General features: G+C 41.2%; 4 protein-coding genes and 2 long non-coding RNA genes across 15 annotated transcripts; 4 read left to right on the top strand and 2 right to left on the bottom strand.

Moving 5' to 3' along the window:
• The first annotated feature begins 219 nt into the window (after positions 1–219).
• On the top strand, positions 220–9166 carry LOC124196362. 5 transcript variants are annotated; one of them, XM_046591390.1, is made up of 7 exons: positions 245–512; positions 882–1074; positions 1161–1236; positions 2197–2604; positions 2674–2878; positions 8162–8672; positions 8745–9166. In XM_046591390.1, the coding sequence occupies exons 4-7, from the start codon at positions 2305–2307 to the stop codon at positions 8917–8919; spliced, it is 1191 nt and encodes a 396-aa protein (XP_046447346.1). In that variant the 5' UTR covers positions 245–512; positions 882–1074; positions 1161–1236; positions 2197–2304; the 3' UTR covers positions 8920–9166. The 5 variants fall into 5 exon arrangements, with proteins under 5 accessions (XP_046447345.1, XP_046447346.1, XP_046447347.1 ...); XM_046591391.1 differs by having other exon boundaries at positions 252–503; XM_046591389.1 differs by having other exon boundaries at positions 220–1074.
• Positions 2924–8128, top strand: LOC124196358. Its single transcript, XM_046591373.1, has 2 exons — positions 2924–4505; positions 7607–8128. The coding sequence occupies exons 1-2, from the start codon at positions 3085–3087 to the stop codon at positions 7662–7664; spliced, it is 1479 nt and encodes a 492-aa protein (XP_046447329.1). The 5' UTR covers positions 2924–3084; the 3' UTR covers positions 7665–8128.
• Positions 9167–10097: 931 nt separating the features above from the next.
• On the top strand, positions 10098–13805 carry LOC124196360. Of its 3 annotated transcripts, XM_046591380.1 has the most exons (6): positions 10098–10920; positions 11007–11082; positions 12043–12450; positions 12526–12730; positions 12795–13305; positions 13378–13805. In XM_046591380.1, exons 3-6 carry the CDS (start codon positions 12151–12153, stop codon positions 13550–13552), a joined length of 1191 nt encoding a protein of 396 aa, XP_046447336.1. In that variant the 5' UTR covers positions 10098–10920; positions 11007–11082; positions 12043–12150; the 3' UTR covers positions 13553–13805. The 3 variants fall into 3 exon arrangements, with proteins under 3 accessions (XP_046447336.1, XP_046447335.1, XP_046447334.1); XM_046591379.1 differs by lacking the exons at positions 10098–10920; positions 11007–11082 and adding an exon at positions 11283–11951; XM_046591378.1 differs by lacking the exons at positions 10098–10920; positions 11007–11082 and adding an exon at positions 11283–11961.
• Positions 13806–14562: 757 nt separating this feature from the next.
• On the top strand, positions 14563–16439 carry LOC124196357. Its single transcript, XR_006875669.1, has 3 exons — positions 14563–14665; positions 14767–15446; positions 15552–16439. It is a non-coding gene; the product is annotated as an uncharacterized LOC124196357 (long non-coding RNA).
• Positions 16440–17264: 825 nt separating this feature from the next.
• Positions 17265–19145, bottom strand: LOC124195411. Its single transcript, XR_006875180.1, has 5 exons — positions 18983–19145; positions 18678–18919; positions 18485–18596; positions 18144–18400; positions 17265–17328 (listed from the first exon to the last, which is right to left on the bottom strand). It is a non-coding gene; the product is annotated as an uncharacterized LOC124195411 (long non-coding RNA).
• Positions 19146–19575: 430 nt separating this feature from the next.
• Positions 19576–21944, bottom strand: LOC124195430 (bestrophin-4-like). Of its 4 annotated transcripts, none has more exons than XM_046589827.1 (11): positions 21763–21944; positions 21414–21510; positions 21227–21337; positions 20956–21130; positions 20771–20891; positions 20601–20687; positions 20378–20532; positions 20181–20303; positions 20005–20112; positions 19875–19934; positions 19576–19802 (listed from the first exon to the last, which is right to left on the bottom strand). In XM_046589827.1, the coding sequence occupies exons 1-11, from the start codon at positions 21827–21829 to the stop codon at positions 19770–19772; spliced, it is 1137 nt and encodes a 378-aa protein (XP_046445783.1). In that variant the 5' UTR covers positions 21830–21944; the 3' UTR covers positions 19576–19769. The 4 variants fall into 4 exon arrangements, with proteins under 4 accessions (XP_046445783.1, XP_046445787.1, XP_046445784.1 ...); XM_046589831.1 differs by having other exon boundaries at positions 21414–21514; positions 21763–21919; XM_046589828.1 differs by having other exon boundaries at positions 21414–21660; positions 21763–21918.
• Positions 21945–21978: the final 34 nt, after the last annotated feature.

Raw genomic sequence — 21978 nt, 5'->3', positions numbered from 1 at the left:
TTGCACCAAAAGCTTAATTTATTCTACACTTTTATGGCAGGTTTTAGTGCAATAATAGCACCTCAAACCTCAATTACGTACATCACCATGCATCAACTAACTGTACTACTTCATGCCTCAGCCCCGCTTTTTTTTCAAACGAACTTGCGAAACTGTTTCCATCTAGCGGGGGGAGAAACCGACCCACCCAAAAAATTGGCAGCACCGCTTCAGGAAAGTTCGTCTGCGACTCCGCCATTTCCGCATAAAAATTGGCATTGAATTAGTCGCAGGTACAAACTTCGAAGTGTCCGTTGGTCTTCCAATTCATCGTAGTGTCAGTTTATAAAAGGTTCAGCAATAGAAATGTTTGATCATAGTGTACATTTGCGACGAACGGACTTAATTTGTCCGTTCACATGAAGTATTCATTTGTTTCTCGATTGCCCAATCGTCCCAGATCCTCTTGCATTTGGTTGAAAAACAAAATGTTTAAACGAGCCCAGGATTCCCAGATCACGTTGGTAAAAGAAGTGAGGAACGATGGATTGTATCGCCTGCATTGGATTTTTTTTTAAATATCCCTTCTCAAAAGGGACAAAGGACACAAAATGTGTTTTTATTAAGTCCATCTTTGTTGACACAATGTTAGACAACACCATAACTTAGCTCAAAACAAGCTTTTCAAGTTTCAAGTACAGTTTGACTGTTGAAGTTGTCTCTTTTTATCAATTATGCAACAGTGAAGAACAAGTACCTGATCAAGTCAACTCGAGCTTTCAGTCTTAGTAACGTCTTATTACTTGAACTCTTGAACTGCTAATACTAGACATCATGTTTGCCTGTAATAGTAGGATTTCCAGTAGAGTCTTTAGTCTTATCTGTGTATCAATACTGACCAGATTCCACATTAAGCAACATAATATCGCTGTGAAGAAAAACATTAACCAGTGAGAAGAATGTCAACTTATTGGTGTCGTCGTCCCTTCGGGATCGTCGATAGGCAACCAGTTTTCGCCTACGTGTTCCAGAGTTCGAAGAATATATTGATAACCCCAAGATCGTTTTCATTCAACTGCTGACATTATGTAACCGGTAAGTTTTTGTTTTCTTCAGTTTTGCAATTTTTGGCTTCCATCAATTATACTGTTTGAAGACATTTTGATTTTCTATTTGTTTAGGTTCGTTTTGATTTGTGGAATTGTTGATGTTCCATGTGATGCACGTGTAACCACCGGAAACGTTCGTCGAGTCGAGGTATGATCAAAGATTATTTTTGTTCTTTGTAAAGAGAATATTTTTTTTTCAATTCTGGGGACGGGAAAGCGATTATTTTTCATGATTATTTAAACAATTCTTTAGCGTTACACCGCAATAGATTACCACATTTATTTCCCCCGGAAAACTGGGCTTTAGACGAATAGACGTAACCCATTAAATTTTCATTAGACTGAAAGAGGGAAAGAGCAGAGCAGCTTTAATGACCTTGCAAAATAATTAATGCCATGGTTTAGAATTAGGAAATCTTCAAGAGACTATAATAGCATTGCCAAACATGCCAATGATGGAGTAGTTACGTCAGATAAATGGACACTTTGCTGCTGGAACTCTTGTCGGTTTTAATCATAGTCGTCGGATTTCCAAACATGGGATTCATCGTCGTCGTACGTGTTAATCTTATAACGTGAACTTCAGGATTGGCTTTCACGAACCACTTTCATTCTTTGCTCATAAAACTACAACCTACGAGCTGGGGGCCTATTTGTTAGGAAAAAAGTCGTTCCTGATAATACCAGTATGACCACAATTAATATTCACTTGGCGTTGCAGTGAAGGTGTTATCTAATCTAGTGGTTCAATTCAAGTAACACTAGCAATAACTTACCAGACTTTCCGTTAAAATGTGGTTTTTGGTCGTTGCTTATGAAGTGTGAAACATACATCTCTTTCATGAGAAAACGAAAAAAAAAGCAGGGGCAAAAGTGAACTAGTTTCTCTATCGTAAATCCCCTTTGACTGTGGACGAACATCGAGTGTTCTTAGAAATTGTGAAACTCAAGAACGAATTCCATGCAAATATTTTGGCGTATTGCCAGTGGTTTGTTACACCTCAATCATCAAGCGCGGTACTAATAAGTATCCTAAAGAAATCGGATTAATTTATATGGTTGACTAAATTATTTTTACATAATGTATAATGTTTTTGTTTTTTCATAGAACGATTGCAGTTAATTAAACAAAAACACAGTTTGTTTCGCCATCACAAAGAGTAAAGGAAAAGCCCAGACAAACCCGCTCTTTTTGGAACACGAAACATTTAAGGAAATGTTGTTTTCAGCAATAATATTTGCGACTGCTGTCGCACTGGTATTGGCAAACAACGCGCCAACCTATCCTAGTTATATCTCCAGTACGACCGACAAATCTTATGGAAGTTATCGTCCGTTCAATGCTGCTGCTCCAGTTCCACAAAATAAGAAACCATCTAATGCTTCTTTTGCTGATGATGGGTGTGGTGACTCCTCAGTCCGATTTAAGGGCGATGGATACTGTTATCCACTTCTGAAGAAAGGTCCTTGCTATAGTGTGTTGCTTTGGATAACGGTCGACCCGTATACTTATGAGGTGGGATTTTTTAAAATAATTAATAATGTTCTTTTATTTTATCCAATATTTTTTGTGCAAAACTTTTAGGGAATATGTACTCCTCGCCTTTGTGGTAGAGAAAAAGTGTTCGTCGGTCGAGATGGTCTTTGTCACGATATTTACGATACTAAAGAGTGCCGAGGAGGTAGGCGTCTTTATTACTCGGCTTACGGAGATCCAATTTGTGATTGTCCTGTTGGGCAATATCCATTCCCATCAGAGGATGACGATTGCGTTCCTTTATTTACCCAAGGTACAGTAAACGCCAATTTTCCCAAATTATTTGTTAATTGTACTGCGAAATGCATTTCGCCTAGACCCTAAGGGTGTAGACCTACATTTATTCAGCTTTTTAAAGAACAAAAAGAGGGGGGTGTGCTGCCCTTTCCTCTTACCTGCACACGCCCTTTGCCATTCAGACTTATTTCAGCTCGCGTACAGTGCAGTCAGAATTTCAGAATGGCAGGCCCTAGTGATTTTTATGGTTGGCATAGGCACCAGAGAATGGACCCACGGGCCGTAGGTTTTCGTACTGAACAAGAAGCTAGAGATTGGGCAAATCGTTCTCGTGATTGGAATGGTCAGCCACGCGACCGTTTTGTTCACTTTGATTATCCAGATAGAGAAAGGTCTCCTCTTCGAAACTATCGAGAGTGGGCTCCCTCCTTTGACGCTCAACCGCCATTGTTTAATATTCCACCCGTGATTCCACCACCGGCTTTTGACGTTCCTCCGCGTGATCAGTTTTTTCACGGAGACCGGTTTTATCAAAATGATGTGGGGGATCGACCAAGGGGGCGTGCGAAGGAACGGGGGAATGGCGCCGAGTTTCCGTTAGATGATAGGATCGAAGAAGAAGCCTACGTTCGTTTTAGCAAGCTAAGAGACTTGGAAGAAAGAGAGAAGCGGGAGAGCAGACAGGAGGAAGACGAAGAAGATGGCGAGTATCTTGAAGTAGAGGACGAAGAGGAAGAAGAGTTAGACGAGGGGGGTCCAAAGCTAGTGGACCGTCCATGGCTACCAAAGGAGCGTACTCCCCAAGCCCCTGCCGCCGGATCTAAGTCGAAAGGGAAGGCTCTAAAACCAACGCGCGCGGCAGCCGCGGCAGCCACGGCAGGCTCATCCAAAGCAGCCAGTGAATCAGGGGAAGTGACGGCGTTCATCCCAACAGCGATTTCAGACGAGATTAGGGTTTGGCTAACGACTGGCCTGTCAACCGACGATTCAAAAGCAATCTCAAAGAAATTTGAGCTCGAGTTTGAGGACCCGACTTTCTCGATTAAACCGCCTAAGCTCGACGGCTTTATGTTGAGGCATGCTAAAGACAAAGATCGATTGAAAGGGGTTAATGCTTCGGAGGAAGCGCTTATACAGACTCAGCTTAAAATAATGGACGTTGCCCCACCTCTGTTTGATTTATACGCTAAAGTGTGTGCTCTTGGAGAGGGAGAAACGGTGACGCAAGCCAAGAATACGGTGCGGGCCGTTTTACAACAGTGGGGTAGAGCGTACTACCACATCACCCAAAGAAGAAGGCGAGCGGTTGTGACATTGGTGGAACCGACATATGACTTCATATTGTCAAACCCTGACGCTTTCGCACCGGGAAAGGAGGCAACTGAGCTCCTTTTCACGGACAAATTCTTAGAGACGATGCTCAAGGAGGCGTCTCAAGACGCCACACTGGCAAGCTCATCGGCGGCTCGAGCGAGGGCTAAGGCAGGTGGAAGAAAGGTAGCAGTGAACCCAGGCCCATCTCAACGGGTGTTGCGCCCAAGGAGAGAAGCAGCGGCCCAATTTCCCGTTGAAGGGAGGCAGAGTGGTGGGGTCGGAAGAGGACGACCGCCGGGTGCAACTGCTTGGACTCGAGGAGGTGAAAGGTATGTTTTCGTCCCTCCTTCTGATCCCATTCAAATTTTACGCAATACTGTTGTGTGTGAAAATGTGGGCGGGCGTATTTTACATTTTGCTAAAATGTGGGAGACTGTTACGGACGATCGTTGGGTCCTAGACAGCGTGTCAAACGGGGTTAAGCTAGATTTTGTAGAAACCCCGAATCAAACTAAACTTCCGCGTCCGATAACAATGTCGAAAGAGATGGCAAGCGTTTGCGACCAGGAAGTAAAAGATTTACTTGAGAAGAAAGCCATTGTAGAAATTTCGAATAGCGGGGAGGATGGGTTTGTCTGTTCTCTATTTGTTATTCCAAAAAAATCGGGCGGTTTTCGCCCGATTGTAAATCTTAAACCACTTAATGTATTCATCCGGTATGAACACTTTAAGATGGAAAATCTTGATTCCGCACGCTTCATTTTGAGAGAAGGGGACTGGCTAGCAAAGTTGGATTTAAAAGATGCTTATCTTACGGTCCCTGTGCACCCCTCCCACCAGAAATATTTGCGTTTCACCTGGAAGGGGCGTATTTTTCAATTTACTTGTCTGGCTTTTGGTTTAGCTCCGGCCCCGCGGTATTTTACGAAAATTCTAAAAGTAGTGGCGGCTTTTCTGAGAAGGCAGGGCATGCGTCTCATCGTGTATCTGGATGATATATTAATAGTTAATACATCAAAAGATAGCACCAAAGCCGATGTAAATAAAGTGGTTGAATTATTACAAAATCTGGGTTTCTTGATCAATTGGGAGAAGTCAATTGTAGAACCGTCGCAAGTAATAGAGTATCTGGGCTTGGTTATTAATTCGGTAAAACTTTCCTTTTCGCTGCCGTCGGACAAGGCTGCAACCGTTAAGGCCAAATGCGATGCGGCCCTTGCCAGGAGCAGAATTTCATTGCGAGAGATTGCGTCGATAATGGGCAACTTTACTTGGGCCATACCTACGATACCTTTTGCGCAGTCTCATTTCAGGAGGATGCAGGCATTCTATATTAAGCAAGCTAGAAAAGTGGGATTTAATTTGAAGTCGGAATGCGTGCTATCGGCGGAAACCAGGGACGACTTAGAATGGTGGTCCAACAATCTAGGCTTAAAAAGGGAAAAGTTGTTCTTTCCTAGCGTGCCAGATCTGGAGATTTTCTCCGACGCTTCTCTAACAGGCTGGGGAGCGTATTGTAATAATGTGAGGACGAGGGGCTCATGGACTTTGGAAGATACCAAGAGGCACATTAATGAACTAGAGATGTTAGGCGCGTTATACGCGATTCAATCATTCGCGGCGGTATCGGAAAGTATAGCGATAAAAATTTATTTAGACAACGTCACGGCAGTGGCTTATATTAATCACGGCGGGGGTACCAGGTCCAAAGCGTTGACGCAATTATCAACCACTCTGACAGCTTGGTGTGAGAGCCGGAATATTGCAATCGAAGCGGTTCATTTGAGCGGCAAGCTGAATGTAATTGCTGACGAAGAGTCTCGCGCCGGACCGGATGCAAGCGATTGGAAATTAAATCCATCCGTTTTTTCTCGCGTTCAAAAGATCTGGCCATCAAAAGTTGACCTTTTTGCGTCCCATTGGAACGCGCAGCTCCCCTCTTTCTTTTCGTGGCGGCCGCAACCGCAAGCGTTGAACACAAATGCCTTTTCAGTTAACTGGAAGGGCCTTTCGGGGTATCTTTTTCCCCCTTTTGCGCTAATTTTTCAATGTTTGGAAAAAATTAGAAGAGAGAAAGCTGACGTAGTTTTCGTTTGCCCCGTATGGACAGGTCAGGCCTGGTTCCCGGTGCTACTCGAGCTAGCGTGCGACGTAGTATTTCTTCTTCAGCAGGAGCCGGACCTCCTGACATCGGCACTGAACGAGCCGCACCCGTTATTAGCATCCAGCGCACTTCACTTGGCCGTTTGGAGACTGTCCGGCGACAGTTGCGTGACAGAGGCTTTTCGTCGAACGTGGTCGACCTTCTTGTGGCCGGAAATCGACCGACCACCCTCGCAACTTACGATTCCGCATGGCGGAACTGGACACATTGGTGTGTGCGAAGGGATACGGATCCCTTGTCGGCGGATTTAACCGAGGTTTTGCAGTTCCTCACCGACTTGCTGGCCTCGGGCAAGTCGTATAGCGCAATCAACATTCACCGGTCTATGTTGTCCAGGACCCTGGGGTCCATCGAAGGCGTTCAGATAGGCGCGCATCCGCTTGTCGTCCGATTAATGAAAGGCTGCTATCACAAGAATCCCCCCAAGCCCAAGTACAACGACATGTGGGACCCGAGTCAAGTTGTAGAATTTATTAATTCGTTGGGCGAAAACCGACACCTTACCCTGAGCGTCTTAGCTAGTAAATTGGTCACCATGATAGCGTTAGCTACCTTAATGCGAGCGTCGGAGATAGCGGCAATTGGTTACCGATCCGTCGTCTTCTCAGAAAGAGGGGTAGTATTCTCATTAGATAGGTTACGGAAAGCACAGCGGAACGGTCCGCTGCAGTCCTTTTCAATATTAAATGATCCGGATCCGATTTTATGTCCAGTCTTGGCGCTTAAAGAATTTGTGGAACGTACGAATCAGTTTAGACGCGAGACAGACGAAGGAAAACTATTTGTTGCACTCATCGCGCCCCATAGGCCGGTCTCAGCCAGTACAGTGAGTCGCTGGATTAAATCGTTCTTGCAAAAGGCCGGCATAAACACTCGGTGTTTTGGGGCGCATTCCACAAGAGGAGCGGCCGCTTCGAAAGCGGTCAGTGACGGCGTACCGGTGGAGGCAATCTTGCGAGCCGGAAGTTGGTCAAAAGAAACGACGTTCAATCGATTTTACAATCGAGCGTCGACACAAACGATGTTTGTTCAAAATTAAAAATTCATCATTGGGCTTTAAAATCACCCTTAGGGTCTAGGCGAAATGCATTTCGCAGTACAATTGGTAAATTACCCGAGGGATCGTTCTACGATCCTGAAGGGTAATTGAAATTGTATAAGAAATAAATGTAGACGACGACCCTAAGGGTCTGTCTCCCACCCATACCCACCCTGTGTCATCATTTATTTAATTATGATTCATTCAATTTTGGAAAAAACGCGTAGAAATCAAACCTTTCGTGGCCGGAAAGCTGGAGGTTATTCTAGAAGCAAGAATAACTAGACTGGCGAGAAAGTAAGAAGGCCCCATTACGTGTTCAAGTTACGGCAGTTGGCAGAGCTGTCCAGAAGAAGAAGCGCACTATTTTTTGCTGCAACCATTATGTTCATGTTTCTGTGTTTCATGATATGTTACCTTGGGATAGAGTTTTTTTACCCTGAAGTCCTCAGGTTTTTTCTCGTATCCCCCTCAAACTGTTATTTGGAAGTTATGTGTGAAATTCTCTCTGATTATGTTTGATAACATGTAATTGTGTTTGGTTAAAACCCTGTACACGGATCTGTAGCTATAAGTCTGAATGGCAAAGGGCGTGTGCAGGTAAGAGGAAAGGGCAGCACACCCCCCTCTTTTTGTTCTTTAAAAAGCTGAATAAATGTAGGTCTACACCCTTAGGGTCGTCGTCTACATTTATTTCTTATACAATTTCAATTACCCTTCAGGATCGTAGAACGATCCCTCGGGTAATTTACCAATTAATTTCTTTTGATGATTTTTTTAAGGGCCGTGTCCAACCAATCAGGTTGTATCCGTTAGTGCATCGGGTAAATTAGAGTGTGCCCCCAACACTTGTCAACTAGTTGATAGATATCAGGACTTCCTCCTGCAATTGGTCCCAGTTAAACAATCAATTATAAGTAATCATAAATACGGTAATGGAAATGGACAGGAACTGTGCCATGCGTTGGGCAGCTGTGGACCTTGCTCACCTTCTGAACTTTTCGGTTACAACGTCTTTCGCCCGCTGGGAGAGTGTGTTGATATGAATGACCCTAGAACGCCATACTTTTCTTCTCCGGAAGAGAACGCAATTTTAGATGATGTCTTTGGTCGAGCCGCAAACGAACCCAATAATAGGTTTTATCGTGCACAACGTTTATCAAGAAAACGAAGACAAGGACCCAATACTATTGGGATATTCCAACAGCCAAGTAGAATTCCAACATCTCTCCTAAATCCCTGTCAACCTGGCGGTCGAAACGGAAATAACTTCAAGTGTGCAAATCCTTTGGTGTAAGTTATTTAGATGCAATTTAGCAAACATTTAAGGGCACTTGATAATTTCTGTAATAATTTCTCTTACAGTCCTAGGAGACCCGTCCGCGACGTTAGTCAGCCTGTCAGTCCTGCTTTCGGTTGCCGACCAAATGATTTCTTGCAAGCTACTGGACAATGCGGTAGCAACCGTGGGCCAGCTAGCTGCGGACCTTCCTTCCAATTCATCCCAGCTACAAACCAATGTAGACCAATACGCTTTTGATAAGGAATTGCCCGAAAAAGATTCGATACGGTTATATTATTAAATTCCGATAATTTGAATTTCGGCCTGGTATCCTTTTCGTAATTAATTGTTCCGACTATCTCACTTGGAAAACTTATCTATTTTAGGAAACAAACCGGCATATAAGTAATTAAACAAGATAGTGGATAATCCTAAAATTCACTTCTCAATATTTGTATAAGAAATTTCGTAATTGATGCGAAAATACAAGTCTCTTGATATCGCACAGTTATTAAAATCACTCAAGTTTCTTCTGTTCTAGCTTTCCTAATTTAATTTTGCTACGTCTTAATTTAACTAAGAACTTTTGTACGATACTTTAACAAACATTTTGATGAATTAAGTGTCAGCTGTTTGAGACGCCGTATGCGAAATGAGATAAGGAGAAGCCGAGTAGGTAAGCGGTGAACGTGATTGCCCGGAGCACATTGTGAATACGGACAAACGCAACTCACTTTTGTGTAACATCATGATTTATAATAAAATTACAAAGTGCTACATGGAAGGGCTATTCCCAAATAATAGTTTTTTTTTTATCATTTTTTACCAGTATACTACTTACTACCTTTTGTGCTGTGGGGATTTGTCAATATCTCTAGCTGGGATAACCTTTATATTCCTACTACAGCTTGACAAACATTCTGAAATTCCCAATTCTATTGAGGACAGTGAGATAACAAATTTTGGTTGGACTGAGGTCCCGCCAACCTTGGATATTGTAAACCAACTATTATGAAACGTTCAATCTTGAGGAGAGTTGCAATAGCAATTAATTTTGAAGTTTCACATAGGGGATTCGAGACAACTGAAAAATTCCTTTTGCTTATTCGTTGGAAGTAATGTTTTGTATAGTCGCCTATAAAAAGTAATTTTCAATTCTGCATAATCAGTAAGTTATTTACTGATTTGCACCAAAAGCTTAATTTATTCTACACTTTTATGGCAGGTTTTAGTGCAATAATAGCACCTCAAACCTCAATTACGTACATCACCATGCATCAACTAACTGTACTACTTCATGCCTCAGCCCCGCTTTTTTTTCAAACGAACTTGCGAAACTGTTTCCATCTAGCGGGGGGAGAAACCGACCCACCCAAAAAATTGGCAGCACCGCTTCAGGAAAGTTCGTCTGCGACTCCGCCATTTCCGCATAAAAATTGGCATTGAATTAGTCGCAGGTACAAACTTCGAAGTGTCCGTTGGTCTTCCAATTCATCGTAGTGTCAGTTTATAAAAGGTTCAGCAATAGAAATGTTTGATCATAGTGTACATTTGCGACGAACGGACTTAATTTGTCCGTTCACATGAAGTATTCATTTGTTTCTCGATTGCCCAATCGTCCCAGATCCTCTTGCATTTGGTTGAAAAACAAAATGTTTAAACGAGCCCAGGATTCCCAGATCACGTTGGTAAAAGAAGTGAGGAACGATGGATTGTATCGCCTGCATTGGATTTTTTTTTAAATATCCCTTCTCAAAAGGGACAAAGGACACAAAATGTGTTTTTATTAAGTCCATCTTTGTTGACACAATGTTAGACAACACCATAACTTAGCTCAAAACAAGCTTTTCAAGTTTCAAGTACAGTTTGACTGTTGAAGTTGTCTCTTTTTATCAATTATGCAACAGTGAAGAACAAGTACCTGATCAAGTCAACTCGAGCTTTCAGTCTTAGTAACGTCTTATTACTTGAACTCTTGAACTGCTAATACTAGACATCATGTTTGCCTGTAATAGTAGGATTTCCAGTAGAGTCTTTAGTCTTATCTGTGTATCAATACTGACCAGATTCCACATTAAGCAACATAATATCGCTGTGAAGAAAAACATTAACCAGTGAGAAGAATGTCAACTTATTGGTGTCGTCGTCCCTTCGGGATCGTCGATAGGCAACCAGTTTTCGCCTACGTGTTCCAGAGTTCGAAGAATATATTGATAACCCCAAGATCGTTTTCATTCAACTGCTGACATTATGTAACCGGTAAGTTTTTGTTTTCTTCAGTTTTGCAATTTTTGGCTTCCATCAATTATACTGTTTGAAGACATTTTGATTTTCTATTTGTTTAGGTTCGTTTTGATTTGTGGAATTGTTGATGTTCCATGTGATGCACGTGTAACCACCGGAAACGTTCGTCGAGTCGAGGTATGATCAAAGATTATTTTTGTTCTTTGTAAAGAGAATATTTTTTTTTCAATTCTGGGGACGGGAAAGCGATTATTTTTCATGATTATTTAAACAATTCTTTAGCGTTACACCGCAATAGATTACCACATTTATTTCCCCCGGAAAACTGGGTTTTAGACGAATAGACGTAACCCACTAAATTTTCATTAGACTGAAAGAGTGAAAGAGCAGAGCAGCTTTAATGACCTTGCAAAATAATTAATGCCATGGTTTAGAATTAGGAAATCTTCAAGAGACTATAATAGCATTGCCAAACATGCCAATGATGGAGTAGTTACGTCAGATAAATGGACACTTTGCTGCTGGAACTCTTGTCGGTTTTAATCATAGTCGTCGGATTTCCAAACATGGGATTCATCGTCGTCGTACGTGTTAATCTTATAACGTGAACTTCAGGATTGGCTTTCACGAACCACTTTCATTCTTTGCTCATAAAACTACAACCTACGAGCTGGGGGCCTATTTGTTAGGAAAAAAGTCGTTCCTGATAATACCAGTATGACCACAATTAATATTCACTTGGCGTTGCAGTGAAGGTGTTATCTAATCTAGTGGTTCAATTCAAGTAACACTAGCAATAACTTACCAGACTTTCCGTTAAAATGTGGTTTTTGGTCGTTGCTTATGAAGTGTGAAACATACATCTCTTTCATGAGAAAACGAAAAAAAAAGCAGGGGCAAAAGTGAACTAGTTTCTCTATCGTAAATCCCCTTTGACTGTGGACGAACATCGAGTGTTCTTAGAAATTGTGAAACTCAAGAACGAATTCCATGCAAATATTTTGGCGTATTGCCAGTGGTTTGTTACACCTCAATCATCAAGCGCGGTACTAATAAGTATCCTAAAGAAATCGGATTAATTTATATGGTTGACTAAATTATTTTTACATAATGTATAATGTTTTTGTTTTTTCATAGAACGATTGCAGTTAATTAAACAAAAACACAGTTTGTTTCGCCATCACAAAGAGTAAAGGAAAAGCCCAGACAAACCCGCTCTTTTTGGAACACGAAACATTTAAGGAAATGTTGTTTTCAGCAATAATATTTGCGACTGCTGTCGCACTGGTATTGGCAAACAACGCGCCAACCTATCCTAGTTATATCTCCAGTACGACCGACAAATCTTATGGAAGTTATCGTCCGTTCAATGCTGCTGCTCCAGTTCCACAAAATAAGAAACCATCTAATGCTTCTTTTGCTGATGATGGGTGTGGTGACTCCTCAGTCCGATTTAAGGGCGATGGATACTGTTATCCACTTCTGAAGAAAGGTCCTTGCTATAGTGTGTTGCTTTGGATAACGGTCGACCCGTATACTTACGAGGTGGGATTTTAATTCTTTTTAGAATTAATGCTGTTCTTGTATTTTATCCAACCTGTTTTTTTGTCAAACTTTTAGGGAATATGCACTCCTCGCCTTTGTGGCAGAGAAAAAGTGTTCGTCGGCCGAGATGGTCTTTGTCACGATATTTTAGACACTAAAGAGTGTCGCGGAGGTAGGCGTCTATATTACTCGGCTTACGGAGATCCAATTTGTGATTGTCCTATTGGGCAATATCCATTCCCATCAGAGGATGACGATTGCGTTCCTTTATTTACCCAAGGTACAGTAAACGCCAATTTTCCCAAATTATTTGTTAATTAATTTCTTTTTATGATTTTTTTAAGGACCGTGTCCAACCAATCAGGTTGTATCCGTTAGTGCATCGGGTAAATTAGAGTGTGCCCCCAACACTTGTCAACTAGTTGATAGATATCAGGACTTCCTCCTGCAATTGGTCCCAGTTAAACAATCAATTATAAGTAATCATAAATACGGTAATGGAAATGGACAGGAACTGTGCCATGCGTTGGGCAGCTGTGGACCTTGCTCACCTTCTGAACTTTTCGGTTACAACGTCTTTCGCCCGCTGGGAGAGTGTGTTGATATGAATGACCCTAGAACGCCATACTTTTCTTCTCCGGAAGAGAACGCAATTTTAGATGATGTCTTTGGTCGAGCCGCAAACGAACCCAATAATAGGTTTTATCGTGCACAACGTTTATCAAGAAAACGAAGACAAGGACCCAATACTATTGGGATATTCCAACAGCCAAGTAGAATTCCAACATCTCTCCTAAATCCCTGTCAACCTGGCGGTCGAAACGGAAATAACTTCAAGTGTGCAAATCCTTTGGTGTAAGTTATTTAGATGCAATTTAGCAAACATTTAAGGGCACTTGATAATTTCTGTAATAATTTCTCTTACAGTCCTAGGAGACCCGTCCGCGACGTTAGTCAGCCTGTCAGTCCTGCTTTCGGTTGCCGACCAAATGATTTCTTGCAAGCTACTGGACAATGCGGTAGCAACCGTGGGCCAGCTAGCTGCGGACCTTCCTTCCAATTCATCCCAGCTACAAACCAATGTAGACCAATACGCTTTTGATAAGGAATTGCCCGAAAAAGATTCGATACGGTTATATTATTAAATTCCGATAATTTGTATTTCGGCCTGGTATCCTTTTCGTAATTAATTGTTCCGACTATCTCACTTGGAAAACTTATCTATTTTAGGAAACAATACGGCATATAAGTAATTAAACAAGATAGTGGATAATCCTAAAATTCACTTCTCAATATTTGTACTAATAATTTCGTAATTGATGCGAAAATACAAGTCTCTTGATATTGCACAGTTATTTAAGCACTTAAGATTTCTTGTGTTCAAGCTGACAAAATTTAGTAAGAAATTTTTTTATGATAATTATGCAATATTTTTTTATTAATAAGGTGACTGCTGTAGGATACGCCGTATGCGAAATAAGATATGGAGAAGACGAGAAGGTAAGTGGTGAACGTCATTAACTTTTTATCTTTCTTTATCTGTTTTTTTTCCGGGTTTAGGTTGAGGCATTTTTGGGACGTAAGGAAAAAAGTGGAGGCGAACGGTTCGAAATGGAAGATTTATTCATTCACCTAAGAAACGAGATGACTCAAATGTCAATTGGTATACAGTGAGTTTTTTAAGCTATAACCATTGGTATTCATTTTGATATTTGTTTTTGTAGACCCACCCCCAGTAACGTCAACCTGCAGAAGGAAAGGTTCCATGTCCTTTACGCTCCAAGGTCACGGAGATCATTACGTTAAACGTGTCATGCAGTGGTGTAGAGGTTGGGTGAGAACGGGATGTGTTACATATCCATTTGGTATTCATTTTGACATTGGTTTTCTAGACCCAGCCCCAGCAACGTTAACCTGCAGAATGAAAAAGGCCAGTTTGTATGTCCTTCACTTTCGAAGGTCACGGAGATCATTACTTCAAAATTGTCATGCAGTGGTGTAGAGGCTGGGTTAGAACGGAAAGTTTTTGCTTCATTATCAAGCAGGTATAATAGCTGCAAGGCTCAAGAGGTGAGGGTGAGGAAAAATCGTATAAAAGGAGAGAGAAAAGGCTACGGGATCTCAGTCGAGTGAGCATCTCCGACACGGCAACACCTGCAGCCCACTATTTGTCACCAACTGCCTTCTTCATTGCAATTCCGGTTCGCAATCACGGGTAAACATTCATTGTTAGTTCGAGTCGTGAATCAATTTTTATCTTGTATTCAGTTGATGCGACCAGTTATATTCGATGATTAATGTTCAAATCGTTTATAGTATAGTTAACCATGGCGCCGTGCTGCTGTTTGTTGTTGTATGGTTAATGGTTGGGTCGACCACGGGTGTACCGATGTCTCCTGGACATGGTGGATACCAAGCAACAGCAGCGAAAGAATAATGCACCACGTCGCCGCCTTACTACACATCAACGTCTAGATACGCAACATCTACTTACTACGCCGAGGCTCCGAAGTACCACATCACCGAGTTTATACTGTCCCAGCCTACTACTCCGAAGTCCCCAATTACTACAGGACTATGAATGCTGCCCCAGCCTACTACACCGAGGCCCCATCTTATTTGAATACCAAAGCGGTTGAGTACTACACCGAACCGCACAAGTACTACTCTGACCCGAACTACACAACCACAATTGGGGCGGCCAAGTACTACGTAGCCCAGACTTACAACACAGCAGCTGCTCCTTCCTACTACGTTGAACTGTAATACTACACCGAGACTCCCAATTTACTACACCACAACCTACGCTACACCTAGATACTACGACGAAGCCCCCAACTATGTTACACCGAAAAGGCCACACATTACACAACCACGTACACTGCCCCAGTTTACTTCACTGAGAAACCCAAGTATAACTCTGCTCCAAGCTACTACCAAACTGAGGCTCCTGTTTACTACCCCAAGGCCACCGGGGATTACACTACAACCAAATGGTAAATATTCTGTTTCTACATGGAGTTTTGTATCGCTTTATTATTTTTTTCTTTTCGTTACTATGCAAGTTATTGGAAATTGATGTCAAATTGTTTACCGTCTAGTTAAATATGGCGTCGTGCTGTTGTTGGTTGTTGTTTCCTTGACGGTTAAGTCGACCACTGGTGTGTCTCGGGGGAATGTGGACACCAAACCGCAACGCCACCGTCTTATAACACAACAACATACGCAACAACCGGTTACTTCACCACCGGTTACTTCACCACCAATTCCTCAGAGTATAATCCACAACTGATGATGTTCCGAACTACTACACCGAAGCCCCAAAGTATAACTCTGCCCCGAGTTACACCACCAAGGCACCGGAGTACTACACCACCAAGGCACCGGAGTACTACACCACCAAGGCACCGGAGTACTACATCACCACGTATGCTGCCCCAGCCTTTTACATCGAGGCCTAAGTACTACTCCGATCCCAGCTACTTCACCGAGGCTCCAGCTGATTACGCCACCAAAGCGGTCAAATACAACACCGAAGCGCCCTAGTACTACTCTGCACCGAACTACTACACAGCGGCTGCTTCTTCGTACCAACTACGTTGGACCGAAATACTACACTGAGGTTCCAGTTTACTACACTACAACCCACGCTGCCTTCAGCTACCATACCGAGGTTCCGCTCCCATACCGATGTGCCTAAGTACTACACAACAAAGGCACCCGAGTATTGTATCACTACTTAGACTGCTCCGACCTACTGCATAGAAGCTGCGAAGTATTCCACTGCCCTGAGTTACAACACCAATAAGGCACCTGAATGTTACATCACAACTTTCGCTTCTCCAGTTAACTACAGGGAGGCTCTTAAATCAGAAATTTCGGTTCTAGTATTTGTCTAATTGTGTTCAAATTTGTCGGTCATATCTTAATAGTTACTAGTCACTTGGAATCGTTAATCTTAAATGAGAAAATATATTTTTTTATGGTAATCATCTTCTACGACTTCTCTTAACACCTTCTAAAACCTTTCGACATTGCGACTATTTCATATGTTGGAGTCGCTTCTATTGCTCAAGTCACTTTGCATTACGAAAGTTAGTACTGTTTAATGTTTACTCTAAATTTTTGATGTTAATAGCTCTATTGTAACTTAAGTTGGCGTGACAAAGGAGTTGCAGATAGTGTTTAACTTACTTCATAGAAGTTTAGAGTCTGGAAATGATTAGTCACTTGGCTATAACTTATGTTAAACTTTAGAGTTGAAAATATATTGATACAACTGCTAAACATTATTTTTTTTTATAAGTTATAAGACACAGCAAACACAAAACTTAGAAAAGGAATTGCTTTATTGTCCCACCTCCACCCACAATTCCACCACATTTTAAAGTCACATGCATACATACATACATACATACATACAAAAACATACACTTAAGTTAACCCGTTGGCTGCCACGCCATACAACCCGTAGGTTGTTCTCTACTACTCTACGCGCCACGTCTGAAGGATCTATGGCCAAGGTGGGACTTGCCATTGCTGACAAGTCCGGGCTGACACGGTGACAGGAGAAGATGGAATGCACAACCTCTAGAATCCATCACCGTATCGACAAGGGGGAAGTCCCTATGGTGCATTGCCTAACAGGCGCCTTGCGGCGAATCTGGGGCTGGTGCGACTCTCCGACCCCGTGGCATGAAAACCACGAGACCGAACAGCGCGGCCCGTGCTAAGGAGCTAGGGGAGAACAAAGGCGTGGCAGACAACGGGTTAACGAACACAAACACATTACCAACAACAAATGATGATCCGCGCTGAAACTTTGGAGATACCGGCGACGTTATGGTGTCCATCTTCTCGAAATTTCCTCTGCATTACCTTAATAAAGAGACAACAGTTCTTATTTACTGACATGCCAATGAAAGTTACATAATACAGAAAGAAACAATAATCAGGTTTTTTAGCTAAAAGATTTAAATATGCAATTTTTTAGAGTTTAAATCAAGCTTGCAATGTTGAGAACTGTTAACAGAACAAAGCTCACTTGCTAGTCTTTTTTTAAAAATTCCGGAAGTATACCGGAAGTAACCACAGCGCCTCAACCATCGAGCTGTCGTCAAATTAAACCACATATTCGTGATCCCCATGAAATTTGGGGTCGATTAGGTGTGATTTAAACGAAATCCAAAATTTGGCCAAAATCGAGAATTTTCCTGAACTATAGTTCAGGAAAATTTTCGAAACCGGAAGTACGAATACGTAAAAAACAAAACGTGAACTTTACCACAAATTTTACGAGGATCACGAATATGTGGTTCTTTCGTACGTCAGATGAATATTTACTAAACTACAGACTGAAATGAGTAAACCGGAAGTAGAAATAAAAAATCAAATATCGAAAACCTAACAAGTGAGCTTTGTTGGGGGAATAGTTATCGTTAGTTATAACTAAATATTTCAACAAAATAACTGACAATAAATGTTCAAAAAGATGTGCAAAATAACTGAAACTGACTGTTTTGACAGCTGCAAATTTTCAAAAAGCCATCTAGCGTTAGAAAAAAGAAACGTCCAAGTAAAACTTTGTTTGCGCGCAAGAAGGGTCTGATTTTGGAATTATTACACAGACCCAGAGTTTAACGCAACTAGATTATTAGTAGATAATCTACGAAAGTAAGTCAATTGTCGGTTACCTGGGCATAATCCCGTGGCGAGTGACTGCAGTTATTTCACAGCGGACGGAAGCGAACACTGAAGTGATCTAATTCGCCAGTGAAGCACAAGAAGCAGCGTACGTCGTGAAGATAAGGATCCGAATGTTGGTGGAAGTCCGTGGTGGAAGTCCGTAGTGGAAGTCCCAAGTTCAGGATCTTACGATTCCATGAAGAAACTGCGTTGTAGATTGAAACTGGCGGCCGACTCGCGATCTCAGGGGACGTCACAAATAGTTCTGCAAAAACGAGTTGGGAATTAAAAGGAAGCTTAAACAAAATTAACTCATAGTAGCATGGTAAAAAGTGATAATGGTGTTTACCTTTATCATTTGGGTGACGAATTCAGTAAGGCATTTGACTTTCATGAAGCAGATAACTGGTAAATGTAAATACACTTCACACTCTTCATGTACATTCACTGTAACTGGAACTCTAAGTAGCAATGGGATAAGGAAAATTATCTATATTATTTACAAATTTACACAAATTTATATATGAAAAATAAAACTCTACCTATCTCTCAGCTGGGTTGCCTTCTGAACGGCTGTAGAGAAACAGATAACAGATAACATTCTGATACAGGATACACTTGCAAGATTCAGAAAAGATCCTATGGTCCATGCGCAAGACCTTTTGTCTAATTTCACTGTATGTGGGCTTCAAATATGAGTTTCAGGCTTTTGACAGCATAAGGGTCTAATGGATGGAAAGTGACTGAGCACTAAGTCAACTTGTTGGAATGACGGACTGACTTTCTAGAATTTGAAGAAATGGATGTAATATACAATAATAAGGAAACTAGGTCAAGATAAACCTACACGAACGAAGTTCAATTCAGTATTCGGAATCACAGAAAAATAAGTATAGGCCTACAATAGCAACAATTTGTTTCGCCATGTTTCATGATGCAAGCTGTATACATCATGACAAAACAATTGAAGACGGTGACATCTAGCGGTCAGTAAAGAAGGGTTGCTGACAGTAGAACTCCACCGACAATAGAACCCTCTGATAGAACCCCATTTTTAAAAATTTCTTTGTATGCGACAGTACAACTCCATCGACAGTAGAACTCCAAAGACATAAGATCTCATTTTTTTAAATATTATTAGAAATACCCGACAATAGAACTCCACTACGCGAACGCGACGAGTTCTACTGTCGGGTACTGGAGTTCTATTGTCTTGTTCTATATTCAAAATTGTCGAAGTAATTGTTGATGTAATGTGCAGCACACCAGTAACTGCGCTCTTCTCCCAGAAGGAGAAACACAGTCCGCAGCAGAGTGCACCCAGTCACTAGTCTCTACACCTCAACGCCCCCCCCCCCAAGTTTCCACTTGAAATTGCCTATCGAGTAGTAGAGAAAAATTAAATAAAAAATTTCACTGAGACAATATTTAATTATAACATTAAGTTGGTGGATCTGATATATTTACCAAAAGAGCACGCAATTTAAACAACCGTGTCGATAGGAATCTTCGGACACATCTGACATTCAAATTTGGAATACTAATTTTATTTGGTACACATTTGACATTTCTGATCTCTTCTATTTGTGCGGTGGAAAGAAATTGATTAAAATACAGCAATCGTCGAAGTGTTTTTACAGCGGAACCGATTCGTAGTACTTCTGAGGCTGAAAATTCATTAAAACTCGTAAGAAGCGGTTGAGATTGCGAACATTAAAAGCATAAAGTAAAAATGTTACCAAGTCAGGAAACACATTCGCCAAATGTAAATTGTAGAGTAATTTCAACCTTGTGGAATTCTTATGGAAATATGCCAAGATTTATTGTCGTTTAATTGTTTTTCGATTTTTTTAATTTCTGTTGTAGTACCTCCACGTGTGACTGTGCAAGATGCTTAACATTGATATCGTCCTCATCTTCTCCAAATGGATCCAGCGCAGCTTTTCCAAAACAGAGCCAGGCAAAGTAAATAAAAAACTGCGCTCATCGGTTACGATGAAAACTTTATTAGTGACCGTCATAACTTAATATTTTTTTTAAATTACCTGCATAGCCGGCAGTACTGGAATGTAGGTAATCATAGCGATAGCAACTGGTGCTTCTTCTTTGGCAAAAGTTCGAGCCATGATAGTAACACAGCCAAAACAGTATACTGCTAGAGTAACCGCCTTATGAATAAAAAAAGATAAGAAGTTTAATGAAGAGTCTTATTGTACTAAGAGTATTTAACTTATGAGCGCACCTGAACCAGAGCTGGAGAGAGGTTTTGCTCTGAAAATTTTGTCATGTTCTTACAGCTCTTTTTGAACGCAGTAATTGCGTCCACGTTCTTTAAGTAGTTGCCTTCGCTGAAAAATCGTTTTTTCATGAACGTTTCCTTCAAAAGCAACAAAATCCCTTGATAAAAATGAAGGTATTATCGCTAACTAGGGATCAACTGAATTAAGTGCAAAAAGATTTCTTACAATCGATAACAATGAGATCGCAGGACGTGTTCTTGTTAGTCAAAAGAGAGTCTTCTATGATCTGCCTTTCGTCTTGAGTTAGTAATCCTAGATTGAAATATATATAAATATGTTAATTGTAAAGAAATAACAAGGTAATCTAAAAAAGAAGGGTCTAATCATTAGACTACCTGCAGTTTGTAAGGACGAAAGATTTGGATAGATTTTTCGTATAGGATGAGACACCAGACAAAATGAAAATATCAAAGCAAGCAATTGCCATCGTACAAATTGATCGATAATCACAGGCCCCTTTAATAAAATAGCGATTAAAATTATTGCATTATAATGATAAATGACTCTCAGTTGGACTTACTTCAGGTAGATCTGGTTTCAGTGAAAATATGAATACGGTAATTGATTGGTCTGTTTCGGGTGTTTGCATCGAGTATAATCGTTGCATGGCTGTTGATGTAAAGAAGCCAAGCAATACCATAAGGTTAATACTACCGCTATATCGGGAACAATGTTCGGCAAGGACCCTGAAATTCCTACAAACAATTTACAAAAATAGAAAACGATATTCAGTCAGCGCGTGGAACGTTTACCATTATAAGACTGTTGGAATGTATTGACCAATACTTAACATTTTTCCATATTCGTCGAGGATGAATTCGTAGAGAATGCTCAGCCATATGTATACTATTGCGTAGATCACCATGTGCTTCCATAACAATTTGTAAACACTTCGTTTCCATCTATAAAAGTAATTGAAATTACAATTTTGAATGAATAAGATAGCATTGCCAAAAATGCCAATGACGGAAGAGTTACTTCAGAAGAATAGACACATTGCCGATGAATTTCTTGTAGGTTTTAATTGAAGTCGTCGGATTTCCAAACATGGGATTCATCGTCGTAATCGTCCGTGCTAGCTTATAACGTGAACTTGAGGATAACTTAGAGACGTGGGACAAGGCCAAGTGGCTGTAACAAACCACTCTCACTCTTTGCTCATTACGTTCCTACTAAATGTTACACTACGAGCTGTGGGCCAATTTATTAGGAAAAAATGTCGATCCTGATAATACCAGTTAAACCACAATTAGTATCTACTTGGCCTTGTAGTGTAGGTGTAATCTAATCTAGTGGTTAAATTCAAGTGAAACCAATAATAACTTACCAGGCTTGCCGGCTGCCGCAGGAGACTGGAAATCAGAAATTGATAGACCTCGTGTATATCTACTCATAAATCTTTTCACTAAACATCACGAGGAATAAATACACTAAAGCACCGACCGTACGGTACGGGAAAGAATAACACACAATGTCACAATGACACAACAAGAATTCTGATGTGATGTCTGGCCGGCGCCGGCCATTCTCTTTCTCTTTCGTT

This window comes from Daphnia pulex, chromosome 6 (assembly GCF_021134715.1).
Source record: "Daphnia pulex isolate KAP4 chromosome 6, ASM2113471v1".
NCBI lineage: Eukaryota > Metazoa > Arthropoda > Branchiopoda > Diplostraca > Daphniidae > Daphnia > Daphnia pulex.
The sequence above is the reverse complement of the archived record's forward strand: the minus strand, read 5'-3'. Positions and strand labels throughout refer to the sequence as shown.